This window comes from Rhipicephalus sanguineus, chromosome 4 (genome assembly GCF_013339695.2).
Source record: "Rhipicephalus sanguineus isolate Rsan-2018 chromosome 4, BIME_Rsan_1.4, whole genome shotgun sequence".
In the NCBI taxonomy this organism is placed as follows: Eukaryota; Metazoa; Arthropoda; class Arachnida; order Ixodida; family Ixodidae; genus Rhipicephalus; species Rhipicephalus sanguineus.
Window position 1 is genome coordinate 57,968,012 of NC_051179.1, and position 15,778 is coordinate 57,983,789.

The 15,778-nt window shown below is 43.2% G+C and overlaps 1 protein-coding gene across 2 annotated transcripts in view; it reads left to right on the forward strand.

The window, feature by feature from the left end:
- LOC119390041 (nuclear pore complex protein Nup85) overlaps positions 1–15,778 on the forward strand; it is a 48,006-nt gene that overhangs the window by 15,667 nt on the left and 16,561 nt on the right. For both annotated transcript variants that reach the window (XM_037657561.2, XM_049414627.1), the window contains exons 9-17: positions 1,160–1,279; positions 2,548–2,670; positions 4,609–4,646; positions 5,355–5,448; positions 8,579–8,682; positions 12,230–12,313; positions 13,180–13,245; positions 14,185–14,235; positions 15,136–15,233. In XM_037657561.2, coding sequence (XP_037513489.1) covers positions 1,160–1,279; positions 2,548–2,670; positions 4,609–4,646; positions 5,355–5,448; positions 8,579–8,682; positions 12,230–12,313; positions 13,180–13,245; positions 14,185–14,235; positions 15,136–15,233 — 778 coding nt within the window. The remainder of the gene's footprint in view (positions 1–1,159; positions 1,280–2,547; positions 2,671–4,608; positions 4,647–5,354; positions 5,449–8,578; positions 8,683–12,229; positions 12,314–13,179; positions 13,246–14,184; positions 14,236–15,135; positions 15,234–15,778) is intronic.

Genomic DNA, 15,778 nt, shown 5'->3' on the forward strand with positions numbered 1-15,778 from the left:
TGCAGCTTTGTTTCTTCAAAAGAACTGCACCGAATATCTGAAGTTTCGCAATCACAGTCGGCGTGCCTCCGTAGTCGGCGTGCCATGCTAGGCGCACAAACCAATACGCAAACTCAAACCAGTAGGCGCATCACGTCAAGCAGAAATCCAAACCATATATTCCTGAAAAAAAAAAAAAACACTGAGCGCAGACCCCGCAGAAGCAGCAATAAAACGTGTGAGGAATAGCGACGTACTGCACAATTAACTGAGACGTGTCTACGGCGTTACAGCACGCAGCTATTTGCACGAACCTCGACGAGTACTTAGAGTGGGAAGATAGCAACTTACCTCGCACAGTCGCGTCAAAAACGTCGGCCGAAAGTTCTATCTTCCGATTCGGTGTAACCAAGCCTTCCTTCGCAACTCGTTGCGCTTCCCGGACGGTTTTTGCCTTCGCTTTATTTGTTTCGGCATCCGAAAGCACAGCAGAAGCCCATGGCAACCAACCGCGACGTCGGTCTTGTGTGCAAGGTATCTCAGAGCACAACGCATGCGGAATGGAAAGTGCGTATCCATAGAACACGTGCGCTGAGAACCAGCGAGCCCGCACTTCGAGAGCAAAGATGGAAGTCGCGAGTGACTGTAAACAGACGAATGCTGCGCGCTGTCCCACGTGACGGCAGTTAGCCAATGCCGACGCGGCGTCAGCCTCGGAGAGGGCAGAGGAGGGAGAAAAGAGAGGAGGCGCGCTTTTATGCATGTATGTCGCTACTTTACGAAGTTTCAGGGACTTTAGTTTGGCCCATGTGCTTTCTACCGTGTGACATCAGAATGTGTTAAATGAGTGCATGGAACATTGTTGGAGGCATGCTCCACATTACATTGTTTCTTTATCGAGTCTGACGGACCGTCTTTGTCGAGTTTGATGGACCATCTTTGTCGAGTTTGATGGACCATCTCAAAATCATCTATTGAATGAGGAGGGCAGCTTCTTTCGCATGCTGTCCTGAATGCTGTCCTGCATTGGCTCTCGCTCCCTATTAAAAATTTAGTTTTTGTTCATAACTGCCTGCTTGCCTTCTGCTTCCCCATTACTACTATATCATAACGGTGTGTATTGGCTGTGTGATAAAACAAGTTTGTTGTACCAATTCTCTCTTTAATTGTGGATTTCCAGGTGTATATGCTGGTTCTTCAGGCCAGCCTGGAAGATGTGAGGAGGCTTCTGAAGAGGCACCCATGCTCTGGCCGAGAAGATTTTGTCTTGCTGGATGAGCTACTGCAGTCGGCACCACAGGTGGGTGAGTTTGGAGTTGCCACATGTGTGGCAAGACCTAGACTTGTTTCAGCTCAGGCCGTCTGCAGGTTATTGTTACCGAAAACTTCGGTTACAGCATCCGCTTGTGACTTGACTAATATTAGTGAATTACGCTTTCACAATACCGAAGACACCATCCCTGCAATGAAAAGTTGCTTGCTTGCTAAAACAGAAAACGCGTGCAAAGAAAATAGAGGTTGCAACGTTACCTACAACTTCTTGCACCCACTTGCCCTCACTATATAGATTTTGACGGGGTCTGCTAGGGCCTACATAATTCTTCATTGAAGAATATGAATTACATAGCATTCTAAGGGAGCCAGAGACTTAGCATTGCAAGTTTCAGGAAATTTTATTGAGCCGTTATAGCCAAGATATCTAAAAAAGAGAACTGTGGAATCAGCTACGTCACACTGACGTTCAGGCACTGGGATTTCAACACAAAAGTCAAAACGAAACTCTGACTTTCGTCCTTTCTCTTAACGATGAAGCTACAATCGTGATATTAATGGGTATAGAGTTTTCAAAGAATAATTTATTAAGCGAAGTTTTAACGCCCCACAAATTGGCATTGTAGGCGTGGCTACTAAAAAAACTGGTGTCCGTGAGTGTGCGGAAATGCGGATGTACACAAGTAAGGCCCTCGAAGGTGCGGACGTCACATGCATATTTGTATGTGCCATTTGCCAATAATTGATGGTCTCTTGATCGTGGGCTTGTTGGTGATCAGCCATTTCTGATATGCCAATCTGATCTTTTATCGAGGTTATCGAGGTGACGTCATTTCATGTTGCCACATTTCACTGTTGCCTGGATATGAATGCATGACCGTCATTGTTGCCTGTAGTAACTGAAAGGTAGCACTGCTAAACATATGGATGATGGTCCAATTCCTGGCATGGAGGAAGGTTTCAGTTAGGGGGAGCGTTGTGCACTGAAATAGAAAACAAAAAGAAAGAAAAGTAGCATGTAAGGCACGCACGCGCCAAGCTTCCCTTTGCCCCCATTTTCCTGATAGGGCAAGGGCTCGTGTGTTTTCAGGCTAAATTGATTTCATGTTCCTTTAACAAGCTTATTAGATATTTTTCCTTTCTACTAGTGCATACAGGGAGGTGTAGAACTGCTGTGAGGGTTGATTAAAAATTTTGTCTCTCTTGGGTAACGTTGTGCACTGGGGTGGGGTGAAAATCAGAACTCAATTGAGGCAGTTCAGGAGCTTGAGCGTCTTCCCGTTTTTCGTGCTGCAGGGATCCCCCCAGGTGGCGTCGCGGGAGCTGCATGTCTGGTGGCAGACCTGGCAGGCGCAGTGTGCACGCCATCTCGCAGATGGGGATTTTTCTCTCTTGCCAGAGATGGAGGTCGTCTGCAAGGTTAGTACTTTCCCAGAATGCTTAGAGTGACGTCTACATTAGAAGAGAGGTCATACAAGATCCTAGAGAGCACATAGTATTTAATGTAAGTTGTGTGATTTCATAGCCCTGTCACTTTATGAGGGCACTGCTACACGATAAACAAAAGTGCATTTAGGAAATAATGGCAGTGGCGATGGGTAACTTGGTAGGCACAATGTATAATTGTTATTGTGGCCATTATTTGCTAAATAATAGCATGTTACAATTGTAAACAGCACTTAAAGTAGACGTCAGTGCAAATGAAGCAAATTACAGCAGTAGCATTAATAGTGGCCATCATTACGAGCCAAGACAGGAAAGTGTCTTATTCAAGGCAAACAGAGGAGAAGTGGTGATTAGGTTTTTTTTCTTTTACAGTTTAATATGTATTATTACCTGACAATGTTTAAAAATACTAGTGACTTTGCTATCAATATTAGTACTTTATTCTCTATACCATTGCCACCATGGCTACACACTCGCTTGAGAATGTGCTTTCTAGTGAGTCAGTGTCGCTAAACATTCCAGTGTGACTGCCTATGAATGACACTGCTGCAAAGTTCACTCGCTCAAAATAACAATAAATTTACATGTGTGACAGGTGTATTAGAGAGCATGATTGCCAAGTTGTGCAATTTTATGAACATTCCTGTGTCGTGTGTGTTTTATCTTTTAGGTATGCTTCTACAACTAGCTTATTAAGACACATGTTCAGGGGAAAGTGGTGGAGGAGTCATCAGAAGTTCTCAAACAGGGAATGTCACTGAAACCAACGTCCCCTCAAGTACCCTTGTTGAATGTCTTCTCTCAATAGCCTTTTATGAGGTGCTGTTAGAGAAACTTGTGTCATCACTATCGCAGGCTATCGCACAGTTGAATCGATGAGCAAGATGAAAAGGGAACCGAATGTCTATCGTGAATGGTATCTCAGTCATGCGCTGATACTATATCTGTCGTGACTGTTTACTTCAGGTGTGCTCTCATCCTTTCTTTTTTCTTCATTTCATGCCTGGGATTGTGATCACCTGCTGTGTTAATGTCACACCTCCTGCCACAGTTAAAGGGATACTAAAGGCAAACAAAAATTTCTGTCAATCTTCGAGAACACCTAAAACGTCAGTATCATCAATAGCAGTGCTCCAGTAATAGAGAAATTAAGGTAAATGTAGGACACTATATGCGCCACCAGTGGGACGTTTTGGAACGAGCCCAATGACGCCAAGAGTCCCGAGTACAAATTATCACTAGTATTCAAGCTACATTCCGAGCATTGCGAGACGTAAAATGATGCTTGGTGGATTTCTGTTTGGCTCGTTGAAAAAAGAACTTGACGTTACAGTGGACAACGGTGCGGGCTGTACAAAAGTTCCGTTTCCACAGGGCTGTGCTCTGCTCGTGCGGTTGCGTCTCAGTGGTAGTTTCGTTATTGCGTACTGCTGTGTGTGCCTTGCATGCTCGTGAAAGTCGCTCTAACGGAAATTTCGACAAAATGCTGTGTCCATGTGATACTGTGTAATGTGCCCTTCAGAGCAGAAACCACATCGTCGGCTGCCGGGCAGTAAAGGCGGGCAACGTTGGGCGAGGCAAATGCTACGTCAGGAGGCCTTTTCAGGCGTGCGATTTGAAGTGCACTAACGCTGTGCGGACCACTAAAACGTGATTTTCGATGAAGATAAGCATTTCCTTGGCATAAAACAAGCACTATGAGGTTTCTCGAACGCTATTTCAACAATCAACTTAACGTTTGCCTTCAGTGTCCCTTTAAGGTTGCTAAGTTTGAATTGTCGTCCCTTTGCAGCTGAGTAAACTGGAATTGCCCTTGTCTCCCAAAAGCCACCCATAAGACACCATAGCTGCCATGCTCATTTACGTTTTGTTTTTTTGCCTGAAATCATACGTATCTGTCTTTGTCCGCAGATACTAATGGGCGACAAAGACACTCTCAAAAGGCTGAGGTACGTTTTTTATCTCCTCTCTGTTTGGTTTAATCTTGGAGTGGGTCCTTGAGTATTGTTCTTCCTTGGCCGTCCACACAGTTGGCCGATTACTTGGTCTTTAATTTAGTCTAGATAGATTTAGTTTAGGTAATTATAGTCTGGTGCTATAAGCACTGGAATGCTTTGTGTGACAGTGAAAAGGCAGATTTTTGTGTGTTTGTGTTTGCAGCTGTGTTCCCCAAGTTTTGAAACGTTGGTGAATTAGACATCTGCATGCGTCATAATACGATTTCAGTTTATTGAAGGTGACACGCTGTGCAGCGCTTGTGTAACTGTATTTATCGGAGGAAATCCCAGTTACATTTTTCTCAGATGTCACATTTAGTACACCTTTGTCTGCTCTCAAAAGTGGAATGTGTTGCAAATGGTGCTTGAATGTTGGCTTCATAGTTGTGTTAGTACGGATTTCTTTCGGTTATGCTACATACTCGCGCCCAAACTCAAGAACGCATTGGGGCCGTTCAGCTCTATTACTACATTCAGCCCATGTAGTACTTATAATTCTTGTGATAACAAAATAGTACTACGTTCAGCACAAGTAGTACCCTAAATTCTTGTGATAACAAGCAGAGGTGTGGGGTGTGTGTGTACTGCACAACTCCACTCTACTGTAGTTCACACTTTTGGAATCGTACTCCTGGTGCAGAGACTTGTGGTGCTTTACAGGGAGCTGTGCAAGACATGGTACAACTACCTTGTCACCCTGGTGACCTACACTCGACCCACAGATGAGCCACAGATGCTGGCAGACTTGGCTGAGGTCAGTAAGTGTGGTATTCACTTACATATGGCAGACAAAAGAGTTGTCATCAAATACGAGGGTAACGAACCAGCGAGCATGTTAGAAACATAGAAACAGAGTACAGGGGGACATCATTATCCCCTTCAGCATGAATTGTGATGGACTTTTTGTAAATGTGTCAAATTTAGGCAACATTATTTCAAGGAACTCTGTATTCTATTGCAAGAAAGAGAAGGTGGTAATATTCTGAAGTCAGTCATGCTCTATTTTTCTATTAAGGGGGGAAGCGGGTCTTTGAGACCGAAAATCAGAAAAAAAATCGAATTTTTGAAAATGTTTTATTTGGATTCTGCCGCTACTGATGCATAACCTCGCCAATTTTCATTCGTCTTAGATCAGTATTTTAGCCGTGACAGCATTTTATGTGCCATCAGCGAGCTAAATTTTTAGCGATGAACGCGTAAAAAACGGGCTTATTCAGCGCTGCGCTGTTGCCGTTCTACGTTCCCTACGGCAGCCATCTTGGTCGCATTCGAAAGAGCCGCGCTTTTTCTTGAATATCCCGCCGCCCTTGTTTCCGTCCACTCAGAATTCATGTAGAAAATCCGCGCCAAAAAAAGGTCCCTCCGCGTGAGCCTATTGGCACAGTGAGCCCACGTGACTAAATAACGCCTTCCGATTCGTCGGGCCTCCCGCGCTGTCTGCTACAGTGCACGCAAAGCGGCAAGTGATGTCGCCGTAGTATAACTGTGTTCTCGTCGATTTTCATCCGTAAAGTTCCAACCCGCGCAAGCTGGCAAGAAACTGGAGCAGGCGTTTTTATCATCCTCAACAAAGACTGCACGTTGCGGCGGCTTACTGGCACGGCGCCAAGCGAGCTAGACGAAGTGCGCCGCAGCCGTCGGGAGTGAATTAGGCCTACGCTCTCGGCCGCGTTTTGGAACTTTGATCGTGGCGAAGCCACATCGAAAGTTGCGCAGCGCTCATAAATTCGAAAAAAAAAAAAAAAGCGAGATCACGGCTCGAGTGCATCAGAAGCGCATCCAGCGGAGGACGGCGTGGCGGGGGAACGCGATTCATCGGTTGAAATGCCGACTTCACCCGTGTCGGCGGCCGCCTCGACGACGTCAGTGATAGGCAGCGTGGTAGGAGGATCGACACGACGTTCTTGACTAGCGCCGATCGTGCGCAACAGCAGAAAAAGACTGAAGATAAGATCTCCGGCTTATCGGCAACTTCCGCTAGCGAGCGCAAGCTGCGGACGCTCGCAACAGCGTGCGAGGGCTCTGACCCGTCGGCGGCTAACTACGGCATCGTCGACTTCTCCGCAATCAACAAACTGCCTGAAAGGACATGCACTGGGGCCGTTTCGATTGGAAAATGTGATAAACTACTCTCCTGGTGTCTTCTAAGGCATTTATTTGCAAAGTAAAGCATTTTTACTTGTGTAGCGCTCCTTGAAGATACAGAGCTTTGTTTTTTGCTTTTTTCTCACTTTCAATTTTTTGGCCACCTTTCATTTTTTAGCGAGCGTTTCTCAGCTTTGGTGCACTTGATTTTGATCAATTTTGTATTACTGAAAAGCTGGATGTTTAGTGAGTGCAACAAAGTGTCATATGTTACTATAGAAAAGCGTAAGTTTTTACAAGAGAGAAAATAACAAATATATTTTCTCGGTAATCGAATGGCGATCTTTGAAGCTTCATAACTTTTGTTGTAGGAAAGCTAGAACCATAAAATTTGCTTTTTGAACTCTGATAACTGTAGAATGCAATGACATTTAATTCAGCAGGATCCGAGTAGCCAATATATCAAAAAGGTGATTAAACGAAATTTTAATGAATGATTAATTAAAAAAATTGTCATAAGGGCTACATAAAAACTGAGTTCCTATTTGATATTTACACATGTAAATACATGATCACCGAAGTTTTCATCATCCTAACTTAAATAAAAAGATGCTTCATGTCAAAGTGCCTCTTCCCCCCTTAAAAACAATGCTTTCAGTCTTTTCTGATTTCCTCAGTTTCATTTTTTCAGCCAGTGTGCAATCTTCTGATCACGTTTTCTCAGCTTCCACAAGTCCAATTTTAATCATTCTTCTTTTGTTTAGAACCTAAGTGTTTGGTAAGTGCCGTACTACTACCAAGTAATGCAAGATAATGTTATTTATTAAAACAAATGTCACTTTTGATCAAAGTAATTGAGCTGGTACTGCAAACATGAACTTCAAATGCCTACAACTTTTGTTCTAGACAAGCTAGAATGACGAAACTTGTTGTTTGGCACTCCTTGGTTACAGTAGGTTATAATGACATGGAGTTTAGCAAAAACTATGCAGTACATTTTTTTGGAAAGATGACAAAAGATTTTTACCAAAATGTCTCTGTTAAGGAAGAATGGTGTAACATACATTAAAACAAGCTGTGTATTTAAGATCAGCATACAAAACTACATAAACCTTGAAATTTTCATCATTCTAACTCAAATTTTGAAAAATGTTTTTCAAAGGCCCACATATCCCCTTAAAATAATCAACTCTCAAGCTCAAAATACCTGGGCAATTAGTTATCAGTTATATCCATTCTAAGGGAAATAAAAGCTATAATTTCAGCATGTCCCCCAGAACATGGCGCATCGAACGACTTGTTGAACATGGTAGTGTCTCCAGCATAGCAATATGCAGCCCAACGAAGTTGAATGAGTGCTAGTTGTACACCCAATAAGCATGTACAAATGTGCTCATTGTGCTTCAAGCCGGTTGAAGTAACATGCAGTACATGGCAAGCCCCTACAGTTGATGTCTAGTACTACACACCGACGCTGGAGGGGTTATACAATGCGTTACCAAAGGAGCATATTATGATTATCGCGAAATGTATCGCACTTTGATAGGGATGCTGTGTGGTCCAAGAAACTTCTCCAATGTACAGAGGTGCAAGACAGTGCTGATGAGTTCCTGCGCTTCACCATGTATGTGCTTGAAAATAAGGGTTTTCTGAATATGACTCACTGAGAGACACATGCATTCAGTGATTGTGTACTTGGATTGGTTCTTTACCTCATCATGGAAGGGCTACTGTGTTTGTATCGGTATAAGTAGTTACACATTGCACCGTTTATGCCTTGCTTATCTCTGGCTTGACAGGACTGCCTCACTGCATTCGGAGGGTTGGAATCAACACGAGGCATGGACAGCATTCTGCTGGCCGCATTCAGATTCGACTTGCCGCAAGTTATTCAAGAAGCCAGGTATGCTAATCATGTGTTTGTCCCCTTGAAATAATGGACTGCCCTATTTCAAAGCGGGTCTCGGGTTTGTGGTCCTTCTTCACTGAGTATTGCACAACAGCGTTGCCCTTCAAGTGAAGTGTTTTATTTTTTCACTTTTCTAATGCCCTTACTAGAGTATGTGTGATGTAGTTTCTTAAAGGAGCGGTGACACAAAAATTCGGACACAATTTGACCGTTGCATCACACTAATGGGTGCATATCGGTGCCATCTGTATAATATCAGCCACAAAGACAGCCTAAAAAGTATTTTAATTGAGTTTTGATGCTTAACTGCCGAATCGGAAGTAGAAGCAAAAAGCGATGATGTCACTGAGCGGGGCCTTTTTGTAAACAATGTATGGCCGCGAGTTCTGGTCGGATAACCGGAGGCGTGTACGAGACGGACAACGCTGGTGGCGACACCTGATGATGCATAGCCTAACCAGAGACCTACAAAATAACATTGCAGTGACTTACCCGCTTTCTCGCTGTGCGTAAAGCATTAGCAGTGATATAATTAGCAACTCACAGTATTCTCATTGCTTTTTTTGCGACAAGAACAGCAACGCGACAGAAAAAACAGAAAAAAAAAATTATTGTAGTTGGAGAAAACGCCACAAGATGTCACTACCGGCTCCGTGGCTGCTGCAGCCGTCAACAGCTCCGGTAAACAGCAGGTATCCGCAAACATTAGGAAGTCTACGGAAAAACTAAAGCTCTCTGCTGCCGGGATCGTATTGTGTAGTGGCCAAAGAACTGCTTTGGCGTTCCGACGTGCGCACGTGGGATTGGTATGCCTTGAGAACGCAGCGTTGCCCAATCTAAATACGAATCAGTAATGCGTACATCACGTCACTTGCATGTTACACATACACACTGTTACAAAGTGCCATTGTTGTGATTTCACTGCTTCCTTCATCACTTCTCAACCTGCTACTTTACGAATGATCGAAGCAAAAATGTTTTAGCACGTCTAATGCTGTGGCTGCTCCAAGCCTCATGGAAAACATTGCCTCAGTTGGACAACGATGACCAGAACAAAATCGCAGCCACCGGCAAGATTCGCGAAATGAATTGAGCTTTTCTGACTGATTTTTGCACTCCTCCCAGCTCTTTTGTCCATCGCCGCACTAGATGAAGCAACGTTGTTTGACGATTGAGGAAACAAGCACTTGCAATGCTCAACACACCAGACAAAACAGCAGCGCAGACACCATGACAGAAGCTGGCCAGTGCCGTCACTGGCTCTCGTGGTCACCTGATAGTTTTTGTTAACGAGTAGGCCGACTACGTCACGGGGCCACCAATGCTCTTTGAAATCGAAACTGCCTCCGGTCGTAACATACGAGCATATAATTAAACATTCGTCCCGTGCTGGAGCAAATGAGTTTCATTGCCACTATTAACTAGTCAGTAGCCACGGATTAAGAGCAAAAAACAGGTTCACAGATTATCTGTCACCAGTCCTTTAAAACGCTCTCACCCATACTTTCAAAGTTGCAGAAACCTTACCACAAGCTTTGTGTGTTCATAAGGATGACACATAACAATGATGGTCAGGAAATGTAACCTTGTTAAGTTTGATACAGAATTTTTTTGAACTTCAAACGTGGTGTCATCTACATAATGACCTTATGACACAGAGAAATTCACCAACGTTTAGTAGCAGCAATGATAGGTATGATGATGCCACTTTTTTTTTTATTCATACACAGAAGTGCCATTTGTGTGTTTGTTCAAGCTAAATTTGCTTATGGAAGTTGCAGAGATTGCAGGAATAGAGAAAGCCAGTATATCACGATGTTGCAATGCACCCACCTCACAGCAGGGTCTGTGTTTCATTGGCCCTGTTCTCGTGTCAGTGCAGCCCTGGTCTTTCCAATTCGTAGGATGGTTTGGAAGGCTTTTGGCTCACACCTATGTGTAACTTTCAGTACCAAAGCCCCAGGCTTTATTCTTACGCTTGAAATATTCATGGGCGCTTTATGTCTGGAAGCGCGGTTGGAACTGCTGCTGCCACTATCTCGTTTCTCACATTACAAGGTGTGTCCAGATAAGATCGAACACGAGGTCCCGGTCACCATTCCAGATTTTGATGAGATTTACTGTAGACCTAGGCATTAGACCCAGAACAATGGTTTCGAAGTTTGTGTTACGAAAAAAGTTTTGTTCGCCCGGAAAAAAATATATAAATTTTGGCCTCAAAAAACACTTTCCGCCAATTTCGCGATTCCTGAATTTTGAGCGCACCTAGGGAAAAAATGGTGCACTTCTTGGTCACAATATTTATTCCCCTCAAGGAACAAGTGAAATAAAATCTTATGAGTCTATTATTTCCCTTGCTTGTCGAAGCACTTTTGAAGAAAAAAATCACAAGCATGGCAAATCGCACAAAGTACCTGTATTTCAGGAATTTATAATATGGCTTTTGTTGGCACTTAACAGCCTTAAACTTTCATAGCGATGCATTCCTTCTCTCGTTCGTCCTCTGAGTGTAGTTTAGTGTGCAAGCGGAGCTCATCCGCACTCGAAGCGGCACTCATGTAATGCGAGTGCCCGCAGCATCGAGCGGCCGCTGCTGTGGGTTTATCAAGCGGCTGATCGCAAGTCAAAGCTTGCTGAACCACGACGCCTGGCTGCACATTTGTTGGTGTGGAGGTGCTGCTTTGTGATTATGTTGCGTACAATTATTTTGAACAACTTATATCTGATTTTCAGCACATAACAAACGGCTCGGCCGCTAGGCTGACTTGGTCACATTTTGACGCATTATAACTTGTCAGGAACCAAAATAATGCAACGTACTTTTATGCAGAATGGTAGATGACGTCCTTGACTTCAATCAGAGGGATTTTAAAAAAAATTAAAAATGGCCTTTTTCAGAAAACTATTTTCAAACTTCGGCGCTTTTGGTAAATCACTTACGCTTAACCCCAATTATCAAGTGAGACGGAGCACGATAAAACCACGGACATTATTTTAAAAGAGAGCGCAAATATCAAAGTTAATATGTACCGATTTTTATTATCCTCACTTTAACTTGTTTGCAGCAATAAATTCCTGAAGTACAGGTATTTTGTGTGATTTGCCATGTTTGTGTTTTTTTTTTCTTCAAAAGTGCTTCAACAAGCAAGGGAAATAACACTCTCATAAGATTGTAGTATTTAACTTGTTTCTTGAGGGTTATAAATATTGTGACCAAGAAGTGCACCATTTTATCCCTAGGTGCGCTAAAAATTCAGAAATCGCCAAATTGGTGGAAAAGTGTTTTCTGCAGCCAAAATACGTATACTTTTTTTTTTCGCGAAACTAACTTCGAAACCATTGTTCTGGGTCTAATGCCTAGGCCTACAGTAAGTTTAATCAAAATCGGGAATGGTGACCGGGACCTCGTGTTCAATCTTATCTGGACACACCCTGCAATTACACTTAGCCATGTTGCTGTAGCCTTCCGCAATCACACTTAGCCGTGGCAGGTTAGTTTGATGCTTTTGGTGACAGGCTTTAGCAAAATCATGACTTGCAGCTTATTCCTGGACAACTGGTGGTTCTCGGCACACCTGTCCGACCTGCTGTTTCATGCTGGACAGATGGAGGCCAGCCATGCCGAGTAAGTAGTATATTGTACTCTCGTGCACTACTCTAGTTTTGTAAGTTCTTGGTCGTTATCTAGTAGTTTTTGTGCCGATTAATGGCGGAGGTTGTTTTTTTGTCACCCATCGATAGCATGTTCTTCTCTTGTCCAATTTCATGAACTTTTATCCCATATGTACTGCACGTCTGTTAAGAACTACAAATAATGCCCCCTATATTTCTTCTCTTGGGTTCATTGTGTTGCCTTCGTGTGGTCGAGTCTATCAGAAACGGGCCTTTGTATCAATTCCCCATATTTAATACAGTCACAAGAGTGACCGAATAGGTAAACTAGCGATGCCGATGTTTTCGCGGATTTATCGAAAAGTTCAACAATCTGCGGCACTTTATCTGCAGCCAGTCTAACGGGAATGGTAAGCAGACTACACTAAGACTAGCAAGGAGACCAACCATGTTTTCTGCCGTATAACCATCATTTCATTTGCAAACTTGCAAATGTAGAAATAAAAAAAAAATGGCCTCAAAAGTTGCAGCAGAGAGCGGGAGAACTTTTATGCATGCCTGTAGGTTCTTTGCTGCATTTTATCGAGTAATTCGTGGCTGACACGTTTACGGCAGCATTTTTTAAACATTGTAATTGTTTTGAAAGGGTTTTTTAGCGCCCCTTTTTAACCAGCCTAATTACTTTTGCTGCATCCATAAGACATATGAGAAGTAAGTCAGGCAGACCTCGTTACAGGAGCAGTGTCAGAAAAGAAAAAGGTTGCCTTTCTTCTTGAAGTCATCTGCATCGCTAATCTTGGATACAAAGAAAATTGAAGCGGTGTTTTTGAGGGAAATTGCCAGATAGTTGCTCATTGTCTTGCACCTGGTATCCCGCAGGTACGCCAGTGAATTGAGGGAACACCTGATCCTGGAGTATGCGGCGTCCCTCATGACACATCACAGGTACGTCTAGAGTTTGTTGGCTTCTCATGGGTCTGAATAAAGGATTAAACATTTAACTGCTGCGGTATTTGGGACTACTAAAAAAACCTAATTTAAGATATTGTTGGTAAATTTGTCGGCTTAACTGCAAAGTTTTACGCTTGAAATATGACTGGATGCTTCACGAAAACCCAGCAGAAATATTTTCGATATGAAATCTCGAAGCAGCATGACTGCCACTTCTCATCAGAAATGGCACAAAATGTGGAACACTCAGAAACAGCAAAGCACCTTGGCATTACTTCTAAGGTAGGGTGTCGCCCACAATACGCTACAAATTTTAGAGGCTTTGATCTCGGATTTGCTTTGTATCTACTAGCCATCAAGGGTCTGTGTCACCTATATTCATTTGGCAATTAAAAGCTGTTAGTAAGAAAAGTGAGGACTTATCAGCATTGCAGCCTTGTCAAGGTTACTTCAATTTGTACTTGCTACTCAATTATATCGACGGACTCATATTGAAATGCATATACACTGAAACCTTCAAAAAACGAATGTGGATATAACGAAATATCGGTTATAATGAAGGAAATGAAAAGTAGTCTTGCAATACATACAGTGTTAGGGATGTTATACGTTTATAATGAATTTTCGGATATAACGAAGTTATTTTCGTGTAAGATGTAACTTCGTTATAATGAGGTTTGAGTGTAAATTAGTTTCCCCTAGTCAGCCCTCAAAAAGCATCATGCTCAATGACAGAATTTTGTTATTGGGCTTTAAAAAGCTCTGCAGTTGTTGCTTGCCTAAACAGTGGTGGGCTAATGTTCAAACTTTGTGGAACAACAGACCATGGTATAAAGTTCCTGATTAAACGTTCGTGGTTTTCCTCTGTTGTCCTTAGTGTAGCTCCATGTTTAAAATTTACCGTGGTACATTTTTTTTTTTTTTGTACTGCAGCCTCTGGCAAGTTGGTGTTGGCTACCTGGATCACTGCCCGCGACGTGGAAGGTCAGTGGTGGTCTCAGTAAAAAAGTAAAAAAAAAAACTGGCTGACAGTTCAGCTCTGGCTGACAGTTCAGCTCTGGCTAAGCATGAACTACCGCACACTAACGCCGTACTTCACCAGTCGAGTCCGCGTAGCTCGAATGACGCTTGAACGTTGGCGTCTATCCAGCGTAGTTGCTATTTGGCAGTTTCGTTAGTCTGTGTGTTTCTCGTGGCCTCGACATCAGTGTTGCAACACCATTCTCTTTGCGCTGGACACAGAGAGAATGACTGGACCAGAGGGAAGACGCAATGTGTGCGCAAAATAACGTCTCCTTTCTAGTCCGGCCATGGAGTTTCTTGCCTCCTCTCCAACGAGCACTACTCGCTCTTCAAGCTTGCCCAGTGCATAGAAAGATTCATAATGACCTTTCTTAGAATTGGAATCCCTAGCTCTGGTGCACTAAAACACAGATTTTGAGAAAAGCTAGTAAATTCAGGAAGTGCTTGTGTTTTGTAGTGCTGGAATGCTGGCCATACATGTAATAGCTGCATCATATATATTTTTTTTTTCGTTTCTGAGATTTGTGCAAAATTCTGAAGTGCAGCCATCGCACATTGCTTTTAAGGCGTTTTAAAATGTCAATGAACACTGCCGTTGCAGTTATTCAACATATTGAAGGGCGAGAAAAAACATGACAAACAAAATGCTAGTAGACATAACGCTATAAAAACTGAAAAAGAACTGTGCTTCGGAACATAAGAGCCAGGAAACCATAGCAAACGGGAACATCTCAATGAGATTTTACTCTCTGAAATTCTCTACTCTTATTTCTTAGTCACTGTTCTCTCTTGTGTCACGGGATCTTGGTATTGGTGGGGTTAAAACAGTGTGGACATCTCAAAATGTTGTGTCGCATACAGGGAGTACCTGGAGGCCTTTATCGAGCACATCCCACTGAAAACCCAGGCACAAGCATTGAAGGTAGTTGAAATACTGGAGCAGAGAGAAATGCCAGCAGGTAAGAGGGTATCTTGCGAAGTTCTTGTGGGCTATCACATTCATCCCATGTAGTCTTAACGACACTTGTGGTTTGATTTTCTTGTGCAGATATATTTGTTAGAACAAAAGGACAGAAGTGTGGTCTGCCTGTTATCAGCACGCCTTTATATCATTCTTTAGTTGGTGTCAGTGGAAACTGTGTAGATTTATAAACTAGGAGATTATGTGCATAGGCTACTTTGTGATTCATGATTGGAATAGCTAATCGCGAAAGATGTAGGGCGAAAGTAGGATAACTGCTCTGTGTTGTTCCCTTGCCTTCACACTCGCCACAGTAGCTTAGCAGGTAAGGTGTCACGCTGCTAATCTCGAGGACGCGGGTGTGATTCCCGGCCTCGGTGGCCACGTTTTGACGGGGGCGAAGTGCAACCCTATCCCAAACGTAAACCTATGTACCATGCATGTGGAAAAGGAAGGTGGGTGTTGGGGGTCGGTAACTTTGTCAAAGCTTACCTAGGTGAACATTACAGTGCAATGATGTACAACACTAGCTGCCTTCTTGGG